The sequence below is a fragment of the Pelophylax lessonae genome, assembly GCF_965119305.1.
Source record: "Pelophylax lessonae genome assembly, chromosome: 5".
In the NCBI taxonomy this organism is placed as follows: Eukaryota; Metazoa; Chordata; class Amphibia; order Anura; family Ranidae; genus Pelophylax; species Pelophylax lessonae.
This window is the reverse complement of record NC_138772.1, coordinates 417,902,939-417,928,340: the sequence shown is the minus strand read 5'-3', so window position 1 is coordinate 417,928,340 and position 25,402 is coordinate 417,902,939. Positions and strand designations below refer to the sequence as shown.

At 44.8% G+C, this 25,402-nt stretch overlaps 1 protein-coding gene across 1 annotated transcript in view; it reads right to left on the bottom strand.

Moving 5' to 3' along the window:
- Positions 1–3,970: 3,970 nt before the first annotated feature.
- Positions 3,971–25,402, bottom strand: part of UBE2V2 (ubiquitin conjugating enzyme E2 V2) — a 69,788-nt gene continuing 48,356 nt past the window's right edge. The window contains exons 3-4 of the mRNA XM_082258105.1: positions 22,352–22,477; positions 3,971–4,564 (exon numbers count right to left, since the gene is read on the bottom strand). Coding sequence (XP_082114231.1) covers positions 4,418–4,564; positions 22,352–22,477 — 273 coding nt within the window. The 3' untranslated portion in view covers positions 3,971–4,417. The remainder of the gene's footprint in view (positions 4,565–22,351; positions 22,478–25,402) is intronic.

The following is a 25,402-nucleotide window of genomic DNA, read 5'->3' as shown; positions in this document are numbered from 1 at the left end:
AATCAAAATTTTTGCGCTCCCTAGACCCTCACAAGCAAGCAACGTAGCCCTACGTTAGTTTGCCTGTGAGGGGCTGACCGCCGACGTAGATAGTCGTGCGGCGGTCGGCAAGTGGTTAATAAGAGCAAACTCTTACCCAGAATTGGTGGTCAGGGTAAGTTAAAAAAAAAAAAGTCCTAGTGTCAGTCAGTCAGTGGAAGGGGAAAAAAAAAAAATGCACCAGGTTGCTAGTGGGAAGAATGCTTCAGTGTCAGTGAAAAGCAAAATGTCTCATCTTTAATGTTGGAGGTGTCCAGTAGTAACTGATTTTTGTGTACACTTCCATGTTTCATGCTGCTCTCTTAGATTATGTCAGTACTATCAGGACACTGCAGATACCACTGGGTGTTCAATTGCAGCACAGCACATTACCTGCACAGGATTAGTGTCAGATGCCGGAATGCTTTGCATTCTACTGTTTACAATGCCACTCTGCAAACAGAGCCAGAGTGAAATGAGAAAAGCCCAGCTGCAAGACTGTCACAATGAGGAGATTGTTATATGAAACAGTGGCTGTTAGAAATCACCTGCTCAAAGGAGAAATGATATAAAATAAATAAAAACAACTTATTGAGGTATAAATCTACTATTCGCTAAAGGAAACCAGTAAAAGAAAAGCTGTCTTTGCTCATCTCATACTGGATACCCAAGTTCCTTGGTTTTCTCTAGCCTTGGTACTGAGTCACTGACCTGGGGGAAGCATGCAGTTAGTAAATCAAGGGATCCTGATCTAAGTGTATGTTCTGCATCAGTGAAAAGGCATGTAGTCTTTGTATTAAAAACCCATGCAACTAGCATTTTCAAAAGGAGAGAGTAGAGGCAGCCTAAAAATCTTTCAATACAAGTTTCCTTTCAAATATTTCATTTTTCTTTCAACTTAACAAAATAAAACCCACCACATGCTTTTAACATTTTATTTACACTGTTAAGACTAGCTGCGACCTCAGATTCACATTATCTATATCCTCTTCATATACGTCTGCGGTACTATAACTTGAATGCAGTTAATTGGAACAAAGGCTGTAAACAAATTTTTCTGTTACATGGAAGTAAACCTATTTTAAGCCTCTATTTACTGAGGACCTGAACATTATTGCAGTCAGACACAAAGTGCCTTTTGCTGAAACAATGATACAGGTTCCCAGGAAATGGACAGGCTGCATTCTCAGGAACAGTGGTTCAAGCCACAAAACTCTCTACTGTTGTGACAGGTACAAACTAACAAAACAAGAGCTGCTTTAGAGAACCACCCCTCTGCAACCTAAAATTCACATTATCTATATCCTTTTCATAGATGTCTGCAGTACTAGAACTTTAATGCAGTTGATTGGAACAAAGGCTGTAAACAAATTTTTCTGTACGTTACATGAAGTAAACCTGTCAAATGTCATTTTATTTGTAATTTTACCTACAGTTCACTAAGGGCCTGAGCATTTTTACATTATTGCAGTGAAACACAAAGTGCCTCTTGCCAAAACAATGCTAATGGCTCCTAGGAAACTGATAGGTTGCATTCGCTGAAATGCTGATCCAAGCCACAAAACAATTCTCTCTACTGTTGTGACAGGTACACATTAACAGACAGGAGCTGCTTTACAGAACCACTCTCTGCCCTTTGTCAAAAATACTGTGAGCAAGACCAAACCCGGACACAACTAGGTCTTCTAACCTGCTTCTATGACACTTAAACAAATAAAACACTTCTGAATTCAAAGCATCATCTACGTCAGTGATGTGATTTCCTTGTCCAAGCAGGGTGAATATACATCATTTTTTTAAATCTTTAAAAGGAAGGCACTATGGGGTTGATTTAAAAAAACTGGTGCGTGTAAAACCTGGTGCATCTCTGCATTGAAACCAATCCATTTCCAGGTTTTATTGTCAAAACTAATTGAACAAGCTGAAGGGAGAAGCTGGTTGGCTACCATGCACAGCTGCACCAGATTTTGCACTCTCCAGTTTTAGTAAAGATACCCCATTGCCTTCAGACAGACAGAGCTTAACCTCATGCTGTTAATTTAATAGATCTTGGCACAGTTCGAGGCAAATAAGGTTTTTTTTTCCACTGCCTTAGAAAGAGGGATACCAGAAGAAGAAGTTCCCTTTGATAAATGCCGATGTTTGCGTTTCTCTATAAAATTATGACTTTAGTTGAAATGGCTGAAAAGCAGTTAAGAGTTATAACCAGAATCATTACTTAGATCCACAAAAACCCTAAATCAGCAATTACCATGCCATTGTGTAAGCTAAGCTGCCTACAGGTAAAACAGCACAGGATCCATTTGGTTTTTGGCTGTATTTGAAATCATATCAGTTGCATGTTACAATCTAGGTCAACGCCCAGTAACCAACTGGACTCAGTGAAAACGAACCGGTCAGAATTTTCCCAGCTAACAAGGTTTTGTTGGTATTAGGAGTATGTGCACAAAACATGTATGGCCAATTTAGGAATGATTGCTTGGGCACTAAAGGTTCTTGCAAATTATAGTTTGAAAGTTGGCTATACTGACCACAATATAATATCAACAGGTACTTGCAAGCATTAAATGCATTACACCGATTAGCCATTATGGGTTATTACATGTTAATAGCTTGTGACATTTAGTTAAAATTATATTCCTGTGCTGTGAAAATATCAAACCAGCGAGCCAGAATGTAAGTAAAGGCTTGGCCACATACACAAAAATTGTGAATTGAAAATGTTAAAAACAAACATTTCCATGAATTTTTATATTATTTCTTCAAAGTAAATAGTACCAGTTTATCATTCATGTGTTTGCTTAAAAGGACATGCAGGCTAGGGTGTAAAATACAGTTAAAGCCGTTTTATATTTGACATACAACAGTCACATAGCTTTATTAGGGAGATCTCAGCTGTCTAAGATGCACGTAGGTATGTCTGAATATAACAGTGCAGAGCAAAGCTGTGAATTATCTCACAGCAACAAAATCAAATTATGTTAATTGTTTAGGTGCTGTGTGTGAGTGTGACTGTGTGCGAGTGTGGCCACTCTATAGGTCATTTTTAGACACTATGGGATTGATTTACTAACAATGGAGAGTGCAACATCTGGAACAGCTGTGCATGGTAGCCAATCCGCTAACTTCAACTTGTTTAAGATTTGACAAAAAAAACCTGGAAGCTAATTGGTTTCTATTCAGAGTTGCACCTGATTTTGCACTCTCCGGTTTTAGTAAATTAACCCCTCTATGCCAATAATAGTGGTGTTTAGGGAATGCCTTTATTTATTGAAAGAACAGATATCTGCCCAGATTTTGGCTAAGATGGATGATGCAGTATAAGGGATACATGAAACACATTCATAAGGTTCACATACGACCATTATCCCTTATAAAACATATTTCTAGGTGTAAAAAACAACTGTACTAGTCATATTTTACAATCACCATGGTTTGCCAAAACAAATGCTGTATAGGAGAACCAGTGCTGAGAAGGAAAAAGATGGTAGGCAGCATGCCATGTATGGCCAGCTCCAAGATACCATGGACCCTAACTGGGAGGCCATCACCCTGAAGACTTCATTAGGTCCAATAAAGAAAAGTCAAACGTGTGCAGTATGACATCTCAATGAGCAGGACAACAAAACCACGGGAGGCAGCAGTGGCAATGGAGGTTGCCAGCTGATAAGAGGTCGCTAGTGTAAGCTATACATGGGATAGGGAGGGAAAGGAGGGGTCGGTTACCTCCAACTTGATTCAAAGTTTTGTTATCCTTTCTTTCTACAAGCTGATATATGATTGGATGCTACAGTTTACAGCATATGATTACACTCTGTGCTCTGTTGTTCACCCCCGCTCTGTAACTTGGAACACATCTTTCTGAATGATACTTTCTGAAACACCAGGGCTTTAAGTACTGGAAGCCATTTTTTTCTAAAGTACATTCAAATATCATTTAGGAGTCAATTGCTATAGGCCTAGATTTATTTATGACAATGTAACACATGTAAAAACAAAATAAAGAACAAATTTGAAAACATGAACTGCTACTTTTTAAGAAAATAAAATGCCCAGGTGGTGTGAATCCCAACAATCAAGCAAGATTACAACAAGAAAAGAAGCAAAATCACTTCATTGCAACCTCTATACTCCTATGTGTTCCTGTGCAGGTGTATGGAGGTTGGACTGCAACATATTTGTTGCATACTATGTCCATGACCAATGGGAGTCAAAACTGGGAGTCCAAACCAACAATGAGAATTCATGTGCAAATTGTGCCCAGTTTAGGTTTGTCGGGGCTGAAAGGGATTCCCCTCTCAGAGCTGGAGAGGCAGAGGCATGCAATATAAGACATTGCGGGCCTTCTAAAATTCGTGGAGGGGGGCTAGGAAGAAGTATTGAAACATTCCCAGATCAATTAATTGTTGTAAGTTTGTCCTTCCGGAGGCTGTGGAAGCTTCATATTTTCTTTGGACATCATCATGCGTCTAAGTTCTTGGAGAACAATTTTAATGCTATATGAACTTTGCCACTTGGCTAAAACTGGTATGCTTCGTGAATCCACCTAAAAAAAATAAAATAAAAAATTGTATATTGTTATTTAATCAAAGAGAAAGTGTTATATGAGAGAGTGTAGCACAATGTTCACAATTAAATTAGAATTAGTCTTAAAATAACTACACCCTTGAGACTGGGTTCACACAAGAACAAACAGCTGCCAGAGTGATAAAGCGCTCCGATAGCTGTCTGTCACTGACTGCAGTGGGGGGCAGTGGGGTGCGCGACTCAGCGCATCACACTGTACCCTTTTTTTTTGTACAAACTTATGCAATTCTGTACAGTGCACTGCAGTAAAATGCAGCATGCCGAGCAAATGAGACGCACAGGAAACAATTGTTTTCTGTGTGTCCTTGCATTGGCAGGCCTTTTAACAATGCCATAAAAGGTCTGTCACAGCACAATGTGTGAATTAGCCCTGAAACACATTAGCTCCTTTAGGCCTGTTCACATGGGCTTCAAGCTAGTATAAGAGCAGTGTGAACAGCAAGCTTTTATGAAACATCCAGCAAGCATTTGCAAAGCTTTCAGCAAGCTTTGAGCTGCTTTCTCTAAGGCTTTAAAGCATCCTTCAGCTCCTGTTGGAAAATGTTATACACAGGTCTTATTGGGAGTGCGGATTGTCATTTTAAACAAGTTGCTAGCAGACTTTGTGTTCTGCTAATTTCAAGAAATGTTGAAGCCTGCTAAGCAGCTTATTTACAGTGGCAAGCATCAATCCTCACTAGGATCTGTGTTTCAACATATACAAACTGGAGCTGAATAGTACTTTAAAAGCTTCAACAGGCCCTACTAATGTGGGCAAATTAGGCATGTTTGCAAACGTGTAGCTGCGTGCCTTGTTAGGCCTTGTAGGATAGCAGTTTGTACAGCAAGTTCATGCAAAGCATTTGCATCGTTTTTAGCAAGCTTGGATTACGCTTTTAAATGCAACCTTCAGCTCCAAGTTGAAGATGTTAACCACTTAAGCCCCGGAGGATTTGGCTGCTAAAAGACCAGGGGTTTTTTTGCGATTTTTTACTGCGTGACTTTAACGGACAATTGCGCGGTCGTGCGACGCTGTACCTAAACGAATTTGACGTCCATTTTTTCCCACAAACAGAGCTTTCTTTTGGTGGTATTTGATCACCTGTGCGATTTTTTGATCATGCGCTATAAACAAAAAAAGAGCGTCAATTGTGCAAAAATAACAATATTTTTCACATTTTTTTTATATGAAATTCCCCAAAAAAAAACAAATGTAAAAAATCAAAATTTTTTAACATTTTAGGCCAATTTGTTTTATGCTACATATGTTTGGGGGGGAAATCGCAAAAAGCGTATTTTGATTGGTTTGCGCAAAAGTTATCGTGTTTACTAACAAAGGGTAAAGATTGTCATTTTTGGTGTTTTTTTTTTTTAACGCGTAATGGTGGCGATCTGCGATTTTTTTTGCGGTACTGCGACATTGCGGCGGACAGATCGGACCCTTGACTGACATTTTTGACACTTTTGGGGTTACCAGTGACATTACTGCCGTAATCAGTGCTATACATATGCACTGTTACTGCAAAAATGACACTGGCAGGGAAGGGGTTAACTGTATTGGAGAGGGAGGGGTTAAGTGTGTCCTAGGGGCGTGTTTCTAACTGTAAAGGGACATGGCTATTGGTGTAAAAACCAGAGGCGTAACTAGAACCTTCAGGGCCCCGATGCAAGAAACCATGAAGGGCCCCCCAGACCCCTGGCCGGGGCCCTTCCCTTCAAGCCCGGGGCTCTTCCCACTAATCCTGGGGCTCTTTACTCTCATTGCATGGCCTTTTATTATGGTCCCGCATCAGGATCCTTTCACAAGTTCTGCAGTGGGCCTTCCTGCAATCTTGGGGCCTCCCCACAGTGGTGAAATGCCAGGGCCCGGTCGCAAGTGTGACCTTTGAGATCCTAGAAGTTCACCCACTGGTTTGCTACCGGGCCCCCTGGAGCATGGGGCCCGGTAGCGATTGCAACCCCTGTAGTTACGCCCCTGGTAAAAACAAAGATCAACGGTCCTACATAGTAGAACCGTCTGATTGTCATTCTTCCCTGTGTAAAAATGAAGGACGGCTTGTTTACATAAGCCGTCCGCCTTTCTCCCTTCACCGGAGCGATCGTGAGTGAACGATCGGGTCCGCCGGTCACACGCACTGACTTGTCAGTGAACGAGCCGGGGCGGGCACCCGCCCGCCCACAATTGGCTCGCAAGTCAGTGACAGGCGAGTGACGTACCCCTACGTCACTCTGCCTGGCCGGGGCTGACCGCCGCAGTATATAGTCGTGCGGCGGTCGGCAACCGGTTAAACACAGATCTAAGGGCCAGTTCACATGAGAACACAGTGGGTGGAAAAAAAAAAGAGTTCAGTGCATGTTTCCCAGCACTCTGTTCAACACACACTATCTTTGTGATCTACTGTGGGTGCCAATACAGTAACGGCACCCCAAACAGAATGCAAAATGCAATGTTTGCGGGCACCAGCTTGCATAGTACCACATGGGGAATTAAAACCTGGAATTAATTTTTAACCACTTACTGCCCGCCCACCGTCAAATGACGGCGGAGCGGTGCGGCTCTTGTTCTGTGACGACGTCATGTGACGGCGCCCCAGAACAGCCTCTCTCACGCGCCCGCGGGGGCGCGCAGTGCTGCGATTGTGGCAGCGCAGTGTTGCTAGGACACAGCGCGACCCCAATCTTGGTAAAGAGCCAATGACCTGGTTCTTTACCCATGTGATCGGCTGTGTCCAATCACAGCTGGTCACATGTAAATGAGGAAGTGCCATTTATCGGCTCTCTTCAAAGGGAAGTCCAGGAAAGGTATCAGTGCCCCGATTACAGAAAAGTTAAAAAAATAGTGCCGACCATCAGTGCCTGCTCACCTGTGCTGCCCATCAGTGCGGTATATTAGTACCTCCTCATCAGATAGTGTAGGACCCACTGACAATGGGGTACTTTGAGGTAGTGGTGGGCTTGAGCACAATATGGCCATATGGTGGGACTAAATCCCCATTTTTACTTATTTTGATTGCCTTGTTATATTTGATGGTCATTTATTTTGCATGTGTGTGATATCCTCTGTGGTTATGTGCACATCAGTGGAGAAACATTACTTTTCAAAATTTACTGACAGAAAAGAAAAAAAACTTTTCAAAATTCTGTCTGTCTTTTTTTCTTTTTTCTTATTTTGTTTTAGTAAGAAATAAAAAACCCAGCGGTGATTAAATCCCACCAAAAGAAAGCTCTATTGTGTGAAAAAAAATTATAAAAATTTCATATGGGTACAGTGTAGCTTGACCGCACAATTTTCAAAGTGTGACAGCGCTGAAAGCTGAAAATTGGCCTGGGCAGGAAGGGGGTGAAAGGGCACTGTATTGGAGTGATTAAAATAAAAGAACCTTACAATCAAAACTGTCATCGGCTGACACATGAATGCTCACTACTTGGTAAAACTTAAACATGTGAACAGAAGACCACATGGCAGTCTTACAATCTAAAATACAGGTGCCTGATCCTAAAAAAACAAAAAAGCACCAACTGATCTGGAGAAGTGTGCTTTACCAGGAAACAGTAGAAACTTGTTCCTAAATCTATAAGCTTAGATGGAGTTGTCAAATCAACCTGGTGACAGTGGAATAAGTACCAGGCTGTCCGCTATGTGAACCCTCAAGAACTACACACTTTCAGACTGCCTAAAGGGGGCTGTAGCTGAGAGAGATGAACAGTCCTTCCCATATACAGACAATTAAGGGAATCATGTAGCATGACAAAGGAGAGAACAAGGTCCTGCTTAAGGTGAAAAGAAATAAACCAACTTGGGAAGAAAAAAGGCCTTGGGCCTCAAGAAAACCTTGTGTCTGTGTAGGACAAATGATTTTTGCTCGGAAACTCGCTTTGCAGAGGTTACAGTAACAAGGAAGGCAGCCTCGTTAGTGGACAGAGGTTCAAAGAACAGAACCAGGTTAAGATCCCATGGCATGGGGGGGCCAACAAGAGAAATAATGTTTGTGACATCTGTAGGAAGGCCTTTACTAGGGTTGAGATTTGGTCCTTGACTGTTACTCAAGGCTAAAATGTTCCGCACCAGATCTGGAGAAAAATTGGATTTTTGTCTTACTATAAAATCCTTTTCTCTGATGTTCATTGACGGACACAGCTCTATCTTCTTTGACCCTTGGGTTATGCTGCTCTCCATAGGAGTAGGACTAGGCGGAAACAAATTTGACTATGCCCCTAGGGCAGTCCTAGGGGGTATACTTCCCACTTCCTGCTATAGGACTTCAGTTTGTAACAAGCAGTGTCAGAAGAATACATAACCCAACTCAACAAAGGGGTGGGTGTTGTGTCCATCAATGATCAGAGAAAATGATTTTACGGTAAGACAAAAATCCAGTTTTCTTTCTTTCATTCATTAACGGACACAATTCCATGTCTTCTTTGACCCTTGGGACGTTCCAAAGTAGTGTCAATATGAGGGGTGGGAAAACAGCAGTGGATATAATTCCCAAAAGAGGATAAACATAGCCAACCAGGTAAACTAGGAGCTCAACCAGGAACAACTGGAGCTCACAAATAGGGATGATCGAACTTTTCAAAAGTTCGGTTCTGCCAGAACATCCGAACTTCCCGAAAGTTCGGCCCGGATTTCAGAACCCCATTGAAATCAATGGGACCCGAACTTCGGTAATCAAAAAACACCATTTTGAAGCCCTAAAACCCAATGAATGCCCCTAAAAATTGCCTAGGGTTCTGGGTCATACCCCAGGGACTATTAATCACACAAAAAAAGTTCTTAAAAAGTGTCATTTTTGATAGAGAGACAATTATTGAAAAAATTAAAAAAAAAAAAAAAAAAATTCTTTGGATTTAGTATCTGGGGGGTCTAAAAAATGTACCTGTGAAGTTTCAGCTCTGTAGCATGTTCAGAACCAGAAAAAAAGATAATTTTTCAGTAGAGCAGGGATGGTGGTACCCTCCTTTTACACCTATATGATCTTTTTTTTTCTGGTTCTGGACATGCTACAGAGCTGAAACTTCACAGGTACAACTTTTAGACCCCCCCCAGACACAAAATCACACAAAAAAAGTTCTTAAAAATTGTCATTTTTGATAGAGAGCCAATTATTGAAAAAATTAAAAAAAAAAAATTAAAAAAATTCACTGTCAGTTAACCCTACACTACACTACGGTCCCCTTACACTTAACACTTTCCCTACAGAAACTGAATAAATTAAAGCTAACTAAAGTGTAAAAGAGCACTCTAACTACACTAGATATCCCTTTCTTCACACTAAAAATTGCTAAATGACACTTTGTAACAGAAGTAACAGAACAGTATTCCACTCTCTTCCATGTCCCGTATAAGAATGCTAGGAATTTGGCGGGGGCTATCTTATATACTGGGGGGCGTATTCACTAATGATTGGTCTATGGACCCCCCTAGTCATTCCAATCACATTCCTACCATTCTCCTGTCCCCTCAATTGGCTTTTGCTAATGGTTCTGGTCCAATCATGGGCTTTTAAAGCCCATTTCCTGTCCCATTGCATTTTGGTCGGTTCTGGTTGCCGAATTCCGAACTTTTTGGGCAAAAAGTTCTAAATTCGGCCGAACCTCGAACACCCAATGTTCGGGCCGAACCGATGGTCGACCCGAACCGTTCGATCATCCCTACTCACAAACCAGGAAAAAAGGCCTGCACCACCGTCTGCCTGATCCATCTGGAAATGGTCGCAGCAGATGTGGCCTGACCCTTACGAGATTCATTCACAAGGACAAACAAGGAATCAGATTTCCGAAGCGACTCAGTTGCCGCCAGGTACACCCCGACTGCCCGAACCACATCCAGGGAATGTAAAGGAATTTCTTTAGGATATTTTGGCTTAGGGCACAAGGAAGGAAACACGTCTTCAAGTGGAAACCCGAGATGACCTTAGGAAGGGACAGGGACATAGCACCACTTTGTCCCTGTGAAGCACCAGGTAAGGTGACCGACAGGACAATGCAGCCAGTTCAGACACCCTGCCTGCAGAAATAATAGCCACCAACAAAAGCTACCTTCTGTGACAAAAGTAAGCAGAGGAAGTTCAAATATTTTCAAAAGGCGGTCTTTGAAGAACCGACCGTACATAAATTGAGGTCCCGCGAAGGAACCATGTGGACGAAAGTGTGAACCAAAGAATTTGCAGCCAACGGTCATTGGAAAAAAAATTGCCAAGGCAGAAGCCAAACGTTTATCTACAACTTGTTGATGAAACTCCATCAGAGGGGAAAATGAAAAGGAACGGTAGGACCCCCCCCCCCCCCCCAAACTCACACCAAGAAATGTACGCCCTCCAAACTAGACGATAAATCTTCCAAGAAGTAGATTTTCTAGGTTTTAGTGTAGGAATCACCGAATCCGACAACCCTCTATTCTTCAGTACCTGGCTTTCAACAGCCAGGTCGTTTAAAGCAGGATGGAAGATCGGCCCTTGAGACAAAAGATCTTCTCTGAGAGGGAGCTTCAGGGAAGAAGTCCAAGAAGTACTGGCAAATATGCCAATGCCCAATATGGTCACGTTAATTTGCGCATGCGCATTAGCGAAAGGCACGCAAAGGCGCATTGGCGTATGCAAAGCGTGCTAATTGCCAGAGTTCACTGGTCTATATAAGGACACCAGTGGCTATCAAATTGCTGGATTATATTCAGCTTTGTATCCTGTGTTCCTGTGTCTTGTGCTTCTGTTTGATTACCAGTTACCGACCCGGCTTACCCCTTACCTGCTCTGGCTTCTCTCCTGGCTCAGAACTCTGCTTGCTTCTTGGACCCGCTCCTGTCCATTCCAGGTTGATATCCTATGTTTGACCCTGGCTTGATCTTGACTACACTGCTTGCCTCTGCTCCTGACTTGCTGTGTTTGACCCCCAGCCTGGCTTCTAACCTTGCTCCTGCTTATTCCTCTGTCAAGCCCAGCCAGCACCTCCGAAGAACCATTGGCTGTGACCAACTTCTTTACCCGTGGGTGTCCTCGCATCTGATTTCATCAGGCAGCTTCACCTGCAGGCAACCCATGCATCTTTGGGCATAGCACCCTCTGTCACCACCTTCAGGGGTACTCTGCACTGAGCTGCAAGGGGAGCCCTGTCGTCACCTCAGCCTCCAGTCAGGTACGTGACAGGGAGTCTCCAAGGAACAAAGCCTGCGTACCAAGACCGGAGAGGCCAGTCTGGAGCCACCAGAATGACTGGAATCCCTTCTGCGCAGAAGCCTCGGCAGAAGTTGTAGTGGAGGAAGAGTAAATCAGACAATACTGACCCCAAGGGGCCACCAGGGTCGTCGGCCAAAGGATCCCGAGATCTTGCCACAAACTTCTGAAACTCCAGGTGAGATGAGAAGCCAAAGTGGTCCACATCAAGAGCCCCCCACAGGAGACAGTTGTTTAAACGCTTCCAGGTGAAGAGACCATTCACCTGGCTCCAATGCCCGTTGACAGGTAGTCTGCTGTGCACATTCCAGCGGTGAAAAATTGGCAGGCGGAGAGGGCTGGAACATATCGTTCTGCCTACCTTAGAATGCCGGCTATTTCTTTGGGCGCAAGGGCACTTTTGGTGCCCCTTGATTGACATATGCAACAGCCATGGCATTGTCCGATTTAATCATTATTTTGCACCCCTGCAGACGATCCGTCCACAGGGACAGGCAAAACCTGATCTCCTGAATCTCCAGGATATTGATCGGCAGACAGGACTCCTCCCGAGTCCAAACAATTTTGAGCAGAATATGTGCCGAAGACCCCTCCCGACCCGGACAGGCTGGCATCCCTGTTAACCATTGCACAGTACCGGGGGAGAAAGGACTTCCACCTGTTCGAAGCGCCAGAGAAGGGAGCCACCAAATCAAGGATCCCCTCGCACCCCGGCTCAAAAAGGATCAGATTGTCCAGAGATTGAGGATTCTTGTCACATTTGCAGAGGCCTGGTATGGAACTGAGCAAACGGAACCACCTCGAAGGTGGACCATCAAGCAAGTCCTGAAAGACTACCGACGGTTGGACAACAGGAGCCGAATTGCATGCTGCAACTTTAGCAGTTTCGCCTCCGGTAAAAAACACTCTGGCTGAGGCTGAATCCAAAGTCAGGCCCAGGTAGTCCAGGTTGGTGGACGGAGTCAGAGCGGATTTTTGAAAAATCAGTTTATAGCCGAACTCTTGCAGAGTTTGCACAGTGATGCCCAGATCGTCTTAAGACAGACGGAGATTGTCCAGGTACCCCAGTACCGTGATCCTCCTCTGGCTGAGCAAGGCTAACACTTTTGTAAACACCAGAGGAGCTGAGGCGAGACCAAAGAGTAACACCACAAATTCCTGAAGCTCCTCTCCCACAGCAAAACGAAGAAAACGCTGGTGCCCGACGTATATTGGGATATGAAGGTAAGCGTCCTTGAAATTGATTGAAGGCCAGAAAATCCCCTTGATGAAGGGATGCCACCACCGTGCGAATGGACTCCATCCGAAATTTCTGAACCTGCACAAAGCGATTCAGGACCTTGAGGTCCAAGATTGGACGGACCTTGCCTTCCTTCCTTCCTGGGAACAGTAAACAGATTTGAATAAAATCCCTGAAAACGTTCCAACTCTGGAACTAGCACAATTACTCCCTGTGATAGCAGATCCTGCACCACCTTGTAAACGCCCTGCAGCTGATCCGGGGACAGGCGCAAGTTAGAAGGGAAGAACTTTGCCAGATGCAAGGACCGAAACTCCATCTTGTAACCGGACCAAATCAACTCATAGACCCATTTGTCTTGAATGAAAGCGATCCATGGATCTGAAAAGAAGCGAAGACTTCCCCCCCAGCCCGGGCGAAGAGGCCCCTTCAGGCAGAGGGAGGCTTGTCTGTGGGACCAGTGGAACCTGTATTTGACTTACCAGCCCAGGGCCTCTTGGAACCTCCCGTAAAGTTACGGGTGCATTTTTCGTCCCTTGTCCTGCGGGACGAAAGGGCCGTTTGTGAGCCGAGAAGAAAGGACCACGTTTACGACGAGGCTCTTTGCTCTTGGAAACAGAATACTCTTACCTCCCGTAAGACCTTTAATGATATATTCCAAAGAAGCCCTGAAAAGTCTCCTACAAAAAGGAGATCAGTAAACACCTTTTTGGAAGCCTGGTCCGCAGACCAGTATTTCAGCCAAATCAAGCAGCAAAGGATCACAGTTATCACTGACACACTGCAGGCCAAAGGGGCCGCATCCAGAGAGGTATCACAGATATACTGCAAACCCTGTATCAACTGATCCGCCAGCTCAGGAGGATGTTGACCCCTTTCCAAATCCTGGCGCAGAAGTTTTGCCCATTCCGTTAAAGTCTGAGAGACCAAGGTGATGGCAAACACCGGCCTCAAAATTTACCTGCCTCATCTCTTTTGTCCACTGAGTCTTTAAAAACCGGGAATCATCCACCAGAAGAAGCGTGGGTTTATTCAATCTGGAAACCTGAGAATCCACAACCGGTGGAACTGTCAGTTTCCTCAAAAGGGGCTCTTCAAAAGGATACCACCTAGCGAAATGCTTAGATATCCCAACCAAGCGCTTTGGGGATCCCCACTGACCTGCAACAATCCCGTCAAAATAGGCAGAAAAGGGGAACACCTTAGTCACCCTGGATGGTTTGCGGGTACCAAATTGCACCGACGCAGATTTTGGCTGTGTCCTCCAAATTTGAAAGTTTCCCGCACTGATACAATTAGTATTTTCAAAGCACCTTTTCATGCGCGGCTGTAGGGGGAAGAGGATTCATCCTCACTGAAGGATACAGAGCGCCTAGCTGCTTGCCATTCGGTGATCAGAGCGAAGGAGGAAGCGCCATCACTGCCACTAGAGGCCTACCACCGCAACACCACTCCACAAGGCAACAAGAAAATGGCCGCAGCATTGATTTCAATGGGAAACTCGGAAAAATATGGCCTCCGGACTACACAAACATTGCTGCCAAAGCTTCAGAACAGCCATCCGCAGTATAAAATGGTGGCGAGGCACCCAGGACCCCCAACGACCCTCCAGATACTTGTAGTGCACCCCAATATACGTCGGGATCCCAGGGATCCCCACCCTGACATTGCCACATAAAATTTTGTGAGCCACCAGCGGCGCGCTCCCTCCCCCTCCAGCCCAACACCGCATGACCCCGTACCTGAAAGTAGCCAGGCCACCCTGGGGAGGGGCGACTAAGGGGGGTAGGTGAGGGTGACGTGCAGGGGAAACCCGGTAGTGAGGGGGGGGGGGGGGGGGAGGGACACATCTTGGAATGGGGGTGCTGCGGCCAGAGGTACGCTGCGACTCAGGTCGTGACCAGGGCTATGCGTCCTCACGAGGGGTTTCATTCGATGGCCAGCCCCCGTCCAGAGGTAGCTATGTCGCGGCAAACCTAGCGCAAAGCTTAAGTTGGGTCACGCTCGCTGGCCAGACTGGGAAGACCGTAACGATCTAGGATGTCCTGTTCTTACAGGAACAGAAAATAAAAGAAAGAAAATCCATTTAAAAAAGGAAAAAATGCCAGGACCAGAGATCCCAGAAAGAAACCAGGTCCTTGCTCCTGACTAGGCAGAAAAAACTGGATTCCTATAGCGGGAAGTATACCCCCTAGGACTGCCCTAGAGGCATAGTCAAACTTTTTCTGCCTAGTCCTACTTCTGTGGAGAGCAGCATAACCCAAGGGTCAAAGAAGATATGGAGCTGTGTCCGTCAATGAACGAAAGTGAAAGAAAAGATTTGTCCCATAGTATTTTCTGGGATTGTATTTTCCTGCCTCACAATGAGAAATATGCTATCCAGGAGGAGCAGTAGACTTGGTAAGAAGTCAATTTTCAAGCCCTTACAATCATAGGGATAACCGTCTCAGAAAATCACTATCCCTAAAGATCTAGGCTTCAACAGTCAGGCCATGAATGCCAGTAATCGAGAACCAAGATGGTAAACTGGCCCCTGGGACAGAAGATCTGGAAGATCTTGGAGGGTCCATGGTGGGTCTGCCAGGAGTCAATGGTGCAATAAAAAAAAAAATAAAAAAAATTACTGGACTGCCCTTCATCTTGATCTTGTGAAGGGGGTTTCAGAGGAGGAAAGGCATAGATCGGGTTGAACTGATCCCACAGAGTTCACTGTGAAGTCTAAAATGACCCTCAAGCAAAAACAGAAGGTTGGTTGGCTCACGGACTACAGCATTTGAGCATAAGGTTGGCAGTCTGGAGAAGCTTCTCAACTGGGGTTCCACCGCACTCTGGGGTGCCACCAGAGTTCCTTAGGGGTGCCATGGGATCATTAGAGAAAGGCTGTCCGATGAGCCCGAGCTCCAGATCCCCAGCCGAACTGTGCATCAGCACAGGGAGGGAGCGGCAGACTCAAAGTGAAAGTAAAAGGGAGGGGGAGTGTGCTGTGTTCTCTGCCTCCCCCTAAAATGCAGTACCCGGCTGTGTGAAGAAGGTACTGTACTAGAACTTTTTAAAGGGCTTTATACATGGGTTTGCATGAACATGTGTGTCTATATGTGTACTTGCATCCAGTGATGGTAGTAAACTTAACGCAATTACTTTTGAGGGTATCGATTACCCGTCCCCTCCCTGTAATGCCGTTGCCGCTACTTTCGGCTGCGTTACCGCAATTACATCTACCGACACTAGATGGCAGTAGATGTAATTCCCCCTCTACTCTATGACCGCTGTCTGCGGTCAGAGCTGCAGACATTGAGGAGATCGGGCGCCAGGGAGCAGAAGATGGAGTAAGACAGGGATCAGTTTGTCACATGCCATGGAGCTCATCCCAGCAGCCCATGGAGGAGATGGGGAGCAAAGTCCTGGATAGGACTCAGAGGGGATTGGCAGGAAGCACTTTCCTCTGCTCCCGAAATGCCTCTCCAGTCATTAGCATGCAATGACAGGGCTTCCATCTACCCCTTTTCTGCATCAATGTACTGTCTCCTCCGCCCCCCTGCAGATGTTGGTGAGTGGCTGTGTTTAGGCACATGTAGTAAGTGAAACTTTATGTTACAGGTAGGGGCTGGATTATAGTACTTTGATATCTCACAATTAATGTATCCCCCCCCCCCCAGCCCCCCAAAGTCACTTTTCATACGTGTCTGCTAATTATAGAATCTGTCCAGTCATTGCTTTGTGTCTAAGATCTTCATGTTTAATTCAATCTCCCTTCACTATGCTTGCTTCTATGCCTATAATGTTTGTGAGCCCGATCCAGTCATTTTATCACTACAGAGTGCTGCACAAATATTCCAGCAAGAATCCCTAATATCAGGTCTGGAAAACATTACTGTGATTGCCTTATGCCTAGTGGAGGGACTGCGGCTCTTATAGATTGCTGCATTTTACCAATTTTCCATGCAATTCTGTCACTCTGGATAGCAGGTTTTGCTACTATTACTCTCTGCCGATTTATCACTTCTTTCTGCTGTCGGGGCCCAAAAAATAACAAAATAAATGACACTGTTCACTGCCTATTGACATGGGATGGAGGAGGGAACATGGGATGGAGGAGGTGGGAACATGGGATGGAGGAGCAGTAGGACATGGGATGGATGAGGGGACATGGGATGGAGGAGGACATGGGATGGAAGAGGAGGATGACATGGGATCGGGGGACGAGATTGTAAGAGGAGGACATGGGATGGGGGAGATGAGATTGTAAGAAGAACATGGGATGGGTAGATGGGACTGAAGGAAGAGGACATGTGATGGAGGAGGAGGAGAACATGGGATAGGGGAGATGAGATTGTGAGAGGATGAGATGGGGAGATGGGACTCAAGGAGGAGGGGGACATGTGAAGAATGAGGGGGAAATGGTATGGAACTCGGTGGCATTGTCAGTGAGCGGATTCGGTAGGACGGCCAGTGAGCAGGCCCTAGGGAATGTTCATGGTCAGGCCTGAGAGGCCCAGACCTAAAGCTGTGTAAGGGGCCCCAAACTTTCTGATGGCTGCCCTGTCTGCGGTACTGGAAAGAGAGGAGGAGACTCAGACAGAGAGGAGAGGCAAAAGGCAGAGAGCACAGCGCGCCAGGCCCAGGAGGAGGGCATGCCAGAGCATGCGGCTACCCTCTGCCATTTTGCCAGCCTGGCAGGCCATATAGATAGAGAAAATAAGTATAAAAAAATATAGTCAAGGACCAGGACTCCACCAGGGCAGCAGGAAGTCCACCACCAGTCCACCACCGCACACAGCCAGCCCAGAAGAGAAAGGCGCAGACAGACAGGCCTGGAGGAGGACGGAGCCAGACGGACCCAGACCACAGTGTGACAGTGCCTGGGCAGGCCACACCACCACAGCAGGTACCAAAAAACAAAAGCCTCACAGGCTCAGTCACAGTCAGGAGTCAGGACTCAGACCCCCACCACCACCAGTGTGCCACACCGCCACCACCACCAGTGTGCCACACCACCAGCCAGCCACTCCAGGCAGCAGGCACAAAAAAAAAAAATAGTTACTAACACAGTCAGGAGGACTCAGACCCACACAGTGTGCCACACCGCCACCACTATTAAAGATCTTATAGAACATAATTGCATTATAAAATAGTAAAAAATAAAGTCAGTTACTTTGCTGAGTAACTAATTACTTTTTCAATGTGGTAACTGAGTCAGTAACTCAATTACTTTTAGGGAGAAGTAATTTGTAACTGTAACTAATTACTTTTTTAAAGTAAGATGACCAACACTGCTTGCGTGCGTGTCTTAATCCTGACCCCCCTATTCCTGTACAATCAGAACTGCTTTTTTAGGGCTTGTTCGTAATAGCAGGAAAGACTGCTGCTCCTCTAAAAAGCAATCAATGCTCAGATCTCTTTTCAGAGGCATTTGACAGCCAGTAAAGAGGCAATATGTTTCCTCCTCACAACCCGTTTTACACTGTAAATGCAGTATCACCACAATGATGCAATGCACACAGGTGGAGTGGTTGCAGTTCAGCCCCATTCACCCTGGGAACACCTCCAGCCATGTGTACACCCCCCAGCTGCTGCCTCTGCATACCAAAATTTGGACCAAGACATCTGGAATGTCAGGCGGTAACTGCAGGTTGCGGGGGGGGGGGGCTTTGCAATAGAGAATAAGCCTTTGTAAAGGGCTTCCAGCCTTTTATCCAGGATGTCTTTTACAGGGATAGTTAGGAGTCTTGTTAACAGGGGGAATGGCCCAGTCCACAGAAGTGCCGTTTTACTTTTGTAAAGATGAAGTTTATTTTAAAAGTAAAAAAATAAAGGATTACTTTCAGCGAGATGTGTCCCGTGTGTTACTGTTTTATCATTTAGCAGAAACCTTCCCTTTCTTCCACCTCTGATGGACAAAAAGTTGGCGATTCCTCCTTATGGGGGCTCAGACCACAAATACCTGACAGGTGTGGTAATCCCTCTGTTCTAAAAAAAACAAAAATGTCCTTGCCCTTGTGGGCAAGATAGAATCTACCAACCCCAACAGGCATATAGACATCGAAAACTGCGATGGGTGGGAAAAAAAGGGGTTCAAAAAGGCTAAAACCTCCTCCCAAAATCCCACCACCAACAGACAAGTCCAAAAGATGTGTGAGAAATCCTCCGGGATCCCACCACACCTCCAACACCCAGAATGAGGTTCATTTCATTTTGTGGAGTCTATATGGTGCAAGAATTGCATGATGCACCACTTTAAGTTGAATTAACTGGTCCCTTAAAGAGGCCAAAGATCAAAAAGGGGGAATCCCACACATCATCCCAGTCATCATTGTCCAGATCAGGTATATCTAACTGCCAACTAGTTCCAAGTCTCTCCCAACGGCAGGAGGGAAACAGAAAGAAGGTGAGAATACAGTCTGGAGGTGGACCTCTCCAAGCAATCAGACTGCACAGCCGTCTCCAGTGACGACTGCACAATCAGCAGACCTTCCTTCTGAAACTGGACATATAAGACATGGAAAAGCGGACAAGAACAAATTATATATGAATTGGGTGTGTTAAAGGTCTACAGGACACTTAAAGGTGAACACCAATGTAATAATTCCCAACCATCGACAATCTGCGAGGGCCAGACCAGGCCCAAATTTATACTGAATGTGCTTGAACAAGTCTCTCCTCCTCCTCCGTGTACACTGGGAGGGGCCAAGTGGTATCCATGCCAGCCGACAACATACATGGACTGCGTTTAGTAACCTTCATTATCTGTTTATGCAGTGACATGCTGTCTAATTAAAAATTATCACTGGGACCTTCTTTTCCATGATCTCACTTACCAAGTGATGCATCCAGATCGCTGGTGGTTTCATGTGTGCCTCGTCTCTGGGGGCCATCCCCACACTTTTCATCTTCACTCCAACACCATATTGGAGTGCAGCCTGCTTAGTCCCCTCCTTGGCTTTACCCCCTATCCTCCAGGAAACCCCCCACATCCGTCAGTCCCCACCATAGAAGCCGGCTTCAGGGACCTGGAACGCATGCCACTCTCTCTGCGTTCCGGACCTGCCATACGTCACATCCGGGGGCGGGGTGATCTCCTTGCTCCAACCGTTTTAACACCTCACTCGACTGAGCCTAGTGGACATTCGAACCAACGCTGGCCCCTCTCAGGAAAGAAACCCAAGGGATTGAGGGCATGTAACAACCATGGGAATGGAGAAGGGCTGTCAATATATGAAACCACCAGTGATCTGGATGCATCACTTGGCAAGTGAGATCATGGAATAGAAGGTCCCAGTGATAATTTTTAATTAGACAGCATGTCACTGCATGAATAGATAATGAAGGTTACCAAACGCAGTTCATGCATGTTGTTGGCTGGCATGGATACCACTTGACCCCGCCCAGAGTACATGGAGGGAGAGGGACTTGTGCAAGCACATTTATTATAAATTTGGGCCTGGTGAAAGATGGACCAGCTCTGAGGAAGAGAGCGTGCCTCCCGAAAACACGTCAGCGGTCCAAATATAGGGACATGTTCATTTCCACATGTGGTGGACTCATACTATGTGATTTTTGCTCTTCATGTCGGTATGTTTTTGTAATTTTAATAAACATTTTAAAGGTGTCCAAGGGTAGTGCACTAGGTGTTTGCGCCTCCTTTCTTTTTCATATTTTTAGTCTTTGGAGTTCCCCATCTGAGGAGAGCGGCACGCTTAATATACCCATTGGACTGAGTGCTTGGGTTATTCAGTTTGAACAGCTCTGAGTGTCTGAACTACAAGCCCCGACATTCTTAGCGGCTGTCGATTGTCACTCAATGAACTACCATAGCGCTGTGTTAGTCCATTGAGTCTTCCTGTCAGCGATTATCGGCTTACCTGTACAGGATGTACGGGCAAGCAGAAAACACTGACAGTGTGCAGGAGACCTGCATGACATCAGCGATCTGCTGATCGCTGGTGCATTGCTTTACATGCTCTCACAAAAAAATAAATGCACATTTTTTTAACCTGAAAATTAAATGTACATTTTCTATTTTTTTTTTTTTTTTAAGTGAATTTATCCTTTAAAGCAAGGGTAACTTTTACAAATGCAAGTGCATTTTTACTCTGTTAATAATGTATTTAGTGTGCACTATGTTGTTTCCGAAAGTCGGCACATGTGGATTAATACTGGATGCCTTGATATCTTTACCACCATGAGCAGATTGATAGCCCTCATCCCAACGTCAAGAGGGATATATGCATGTTAGATATAGTTACATAGTAGGTGAGGTTGAATAAAGACAATAGTCCATCTAGTTCAACCTGTGTAGGTGTGTGTGGCTGTAATCATCTCACATACCCCTGAATGTTCTGATCCTTGAGATGCAAGTCTAAGAGTCTTTTGAAAGCCACCATACTACCCGCAGAAACCACCTCTTGTGGTAGAGAATTCCACAATCTTGTAGCCCTAACAGTAAAGAACCCCCCACATTGCCTGAGGTTAAAACGCTTCTCCTCTAATCGCATTGTATGCCCTCGAGTCCTCATGCAATCCCTTCGAATGAACAGCTTTTTTTCTAAGCTGGGATCCCCATTAAGATATTTATAAATTGCTATCACGTCCCCCCCTCAGACGTCTCTTCTCCAGGGAGAATAAATCGAGCGATTGTAGACGCTCTTCATAGTCAAAGTCCTCCAATCCCCTAGACCTTGCTTAAAGGACTTTTTTTTTTTCCAGATAAGAGAATGGCCATATGAGTGGTGGTGGTATTCACTGGAACACAAATACTAAGACTGTTTCATCACTCGTGGAAGACACTAATGGAATAAAGATTACGGTTTTTGACTTTGCTGCTGATTTTTGTGGAGTTATCAAAGATTTATGGACATTTTGGACACAATTTTATTTCTTGATTAATCACAGATTTATGGACATTTGTGTGTTCGAAAGAGAAGATCATTGGTCACATACACTTTTGAACACGTGATAAAATTTGCACACACACGTGGAAAGTGATTATTATTACTGTTTTGAATGCTCGTTTTTTTAGGATTATTATTTTATTTTTTTATAGGTTTTTACACCATGTTTGTATGATCATTCAAGGAATGCCTTGAATTTAACTGTTTTGGGAACAGTTAAATTGGTGGGTTAGGTTCCACTTTTAGTATTTGCCAACAGTAGAATATTCATACATGACATTTTTTTGGTGTATTAAATGCCTGCTTTCCAAAACGCAAACTATTATTCCATTCATCATCATCAGCCCCTACAGGACACAGTAGTGGCTGGCAAATAAAAACAGTATTTATGTGCTGGGCAAAATGTATTTGTGTTTTTATAAAGATGAAGTCTTAAGGTCAACAAGGAAACAAAATATCATAATACTTACCATGCCATTGGAATTATTTATTCCATTCATGTTTATTTTTGTTACAAATTTAACTGTAGGAGAGGCTTCTGGGTATTTAGGTCCACATTCTATTTTCAAGCTGTATATTCTATTTTCATAATTTGTCTGAAAAAAAAAAAAAAATTTCCAATAAAAAACATGCATTTTAACGAAGTTCAGAAACAGTCAAAACAGGTGGCTATGGTAGCATTACTCCAATTTAATGCAGAATTCCAATTCCATTTTTTTACCTTTTTAAAAAGGGTGGGAATGGTCAGGTCTGTGTCCTTTCTTGGAAGATTTCCTTTCCCTTTTCTAGCAAGGGATAAACTGTCATCAGAAGGAATGAGTGGGCACAACAGCAATAAAAAAAATAAAATCCATTTATCTGATGTTCACTGACGGACACAGCTCCCGATTCTTCTTAACCATTAGGTTATACTGCCCTCTACAGGAGTAACACACTAGACAAGAAAAAGCTTGACTACGCCTATGGTCAGTCCCAGGGGGTATACACCCACTCTCAGCTATAGGTAGTTTTGTTACAAGCAGCGTCAGAAGAAAGCCAACTCCAAAGAGGGGTGGGTGCTGTGTGTCAATGAACATCAGAGAAATGAATTTTTTCGGTAAGTCAAAAATCCCATTTTCTCTTGTTTATTGATGTCCCAAAGCAGTGTTAAACACGAGGGATGGGAAAACCGCAGGGGAAAAAAAATTCCTAAGGTTAACCATAGCCAACCAGGTAACATAGCGCTCAACCATAAACAACTGGAGCTCACCTGAAAAAAAAAAAAAAAAAAAAACACACAACAACAACTCATCCTCAAAGAGGACCAGGTCCTCTAAACAGCAGCCTGCAAAACCTTGCGGCCAAAAGAAGCATCCGCACAGATGCCAACACATTAATTTTAAAAGCATGCACAGGCGATCAGATGGCAGCCTTGCAAACCTGCATCACTGATGCCTGATGAAGGAAGGCCCCGGAGACACTAAGTGTGACTTAACAAGGAAAGGAGGAACTTGACCCCTAATTGCATAGGCCTGAATCACTGTCTGTCTGATCCATCTGGTAATAGTCGCAGCAGAAGCGGCCAACCCTTTGGAGGTATAACCGCGAGTACAAATAGTGAGTCTGACTTCCTAAAAGACTCCGTAGCTGCCAGGTACCAAGACCCGCGAGGCCAGTCTGGAGCCATCAGAAAGACCAATATCCCTTGCTGCCTCGATCCTGCACAGGAGTCTTGGCAGCAAGTTTGAGAGAGGGGGGGGGGGCATAAATCAGACGATACTGACACCAAGGAGCCACTAAAGCGTCTGCGGCGTTGGCCAAAGGATCCCGAGACCATGCCACAAACCTCTGTACCTTCCATGGAATGTGTACAGCAGAGGGGGCTGGAACGATTGTTCTGCCCACCTTAGAATGCTGGCTACTTCCCTATCCACCAGGGCACTTCTTGTGCCCTTATGGTGATTGACATAGGTCCCAGCCGTGGCATTGTCCGATCGAATTCGACACCCCTGAAGACGAATTGTTCAATGATCCAGAAAGTCTGATCACTCGGAGTTCCAGTACATTGATCGGCAGTCTGGACTCTTTCCCGAGTACAGACCCCCTGAGCACAAGCTGTGCTGAGGACGCCTCCCCACTTGGACAGGCTGGCATCCGTGGTTACAACCGCCCAGTACAAGGGGAGAAGGATTTCCTTGTCGAAGTGCTGGAGAACAAAGCCACCTCAAGAGTAGACATATGCCGGTTTTCGGTAATTCGATATATCGCGGTATTGCATAGCCACGGTATTGTTATTGTGGCATTTTTAAAATACCGAGTTTCTCTGCTCCTGGGTCTGACTTGTGAATTGATACATTTCAGTGAGCTGGATGACTCATTTAGCGCCGGTTCACACTGGCGCGACGCTACTTTCAGGGGCGACCTCCGAGATCGCGGTGCAGCGCGCCGCGACCTCGGAGCGGCCGCCACAGACTTCATAACATTGAAGTCTATGGCGGTCGCCTCCTGGTCGCCCCAAAGAAGCCCCGGACCCTTTTTCTAGGTCGGAGCGACTTGTGTCGCTCCTATTAGAACGGTCGCCTGACACGTCGCCCTAGTGTGAACCGGGGCTCACTCACACAGCTAACGCCTTTCAGCATTGTCTCCCAGTAACTATAAACAAAAATGATTACATTGTATCTTTTCCTTCCCTCTGCCAGGGAGAAAGGAAGTTTAACCTCTTAAAGACTGGACCTTTTTCTGACACTTGTTGCTTGCAAGTTAAAATCAGTTTTTTTTTTGCTAGAAATGTACTTAGAACCCCCAAACATTTTATATATTTTTTTTAGCAGAGACCCTACAGAAAAAAATGGCGATTGTTGTAATATTTTATGTCACACTGTATTTGCGCAGCAGTCTTTCAAACGCAATTAATAGACTTAAATGAATAAAAAAAAAAAAAACGTAACAGTAAAGTTATCCCAATTTTTTTTTTTTTGTTACACAGAGAATCGTGATCTTTATTCCAAGCTAAAAAAATCGTGATTCTCATTTTGGCCAGAATTGTGCAGCTCTAAATATATATATATATATATATATATATATATATATATACACACACACACATATACATATACACACACACACACACACACATATATACATACACACACACAGCAGCCCACATTACATTATTATATAGCCATCAAGCAGTGTCTGGCCTACCTGGTGATGACTGGTCCTGGCGCTCTGATCCGATGGCCTGGTCTTTAAAGGGGCAAATCCTTGCGATCCAGAAGTGGTTAAACCTGCAGGAGGACCGGTGTTTTTATCGATTAATGACTTTACTATTGCTTTAGGCCTGGTTCACATGTATGCGGGTTGGTGGTTCACATGTATGCGGGTTGGCGGTTCACATGTATGCGGGTTGGCGGTTCACATGTATGCGGGTTGGCGGTTCACATGTATGCGGGTTGGCGGTTCACATGTATGCGGGTTGGCGGTTCACATGTATGCGGGTTGGCGGCCCACATTTGCACAGGCATAGCAGCCCATTGATTTGA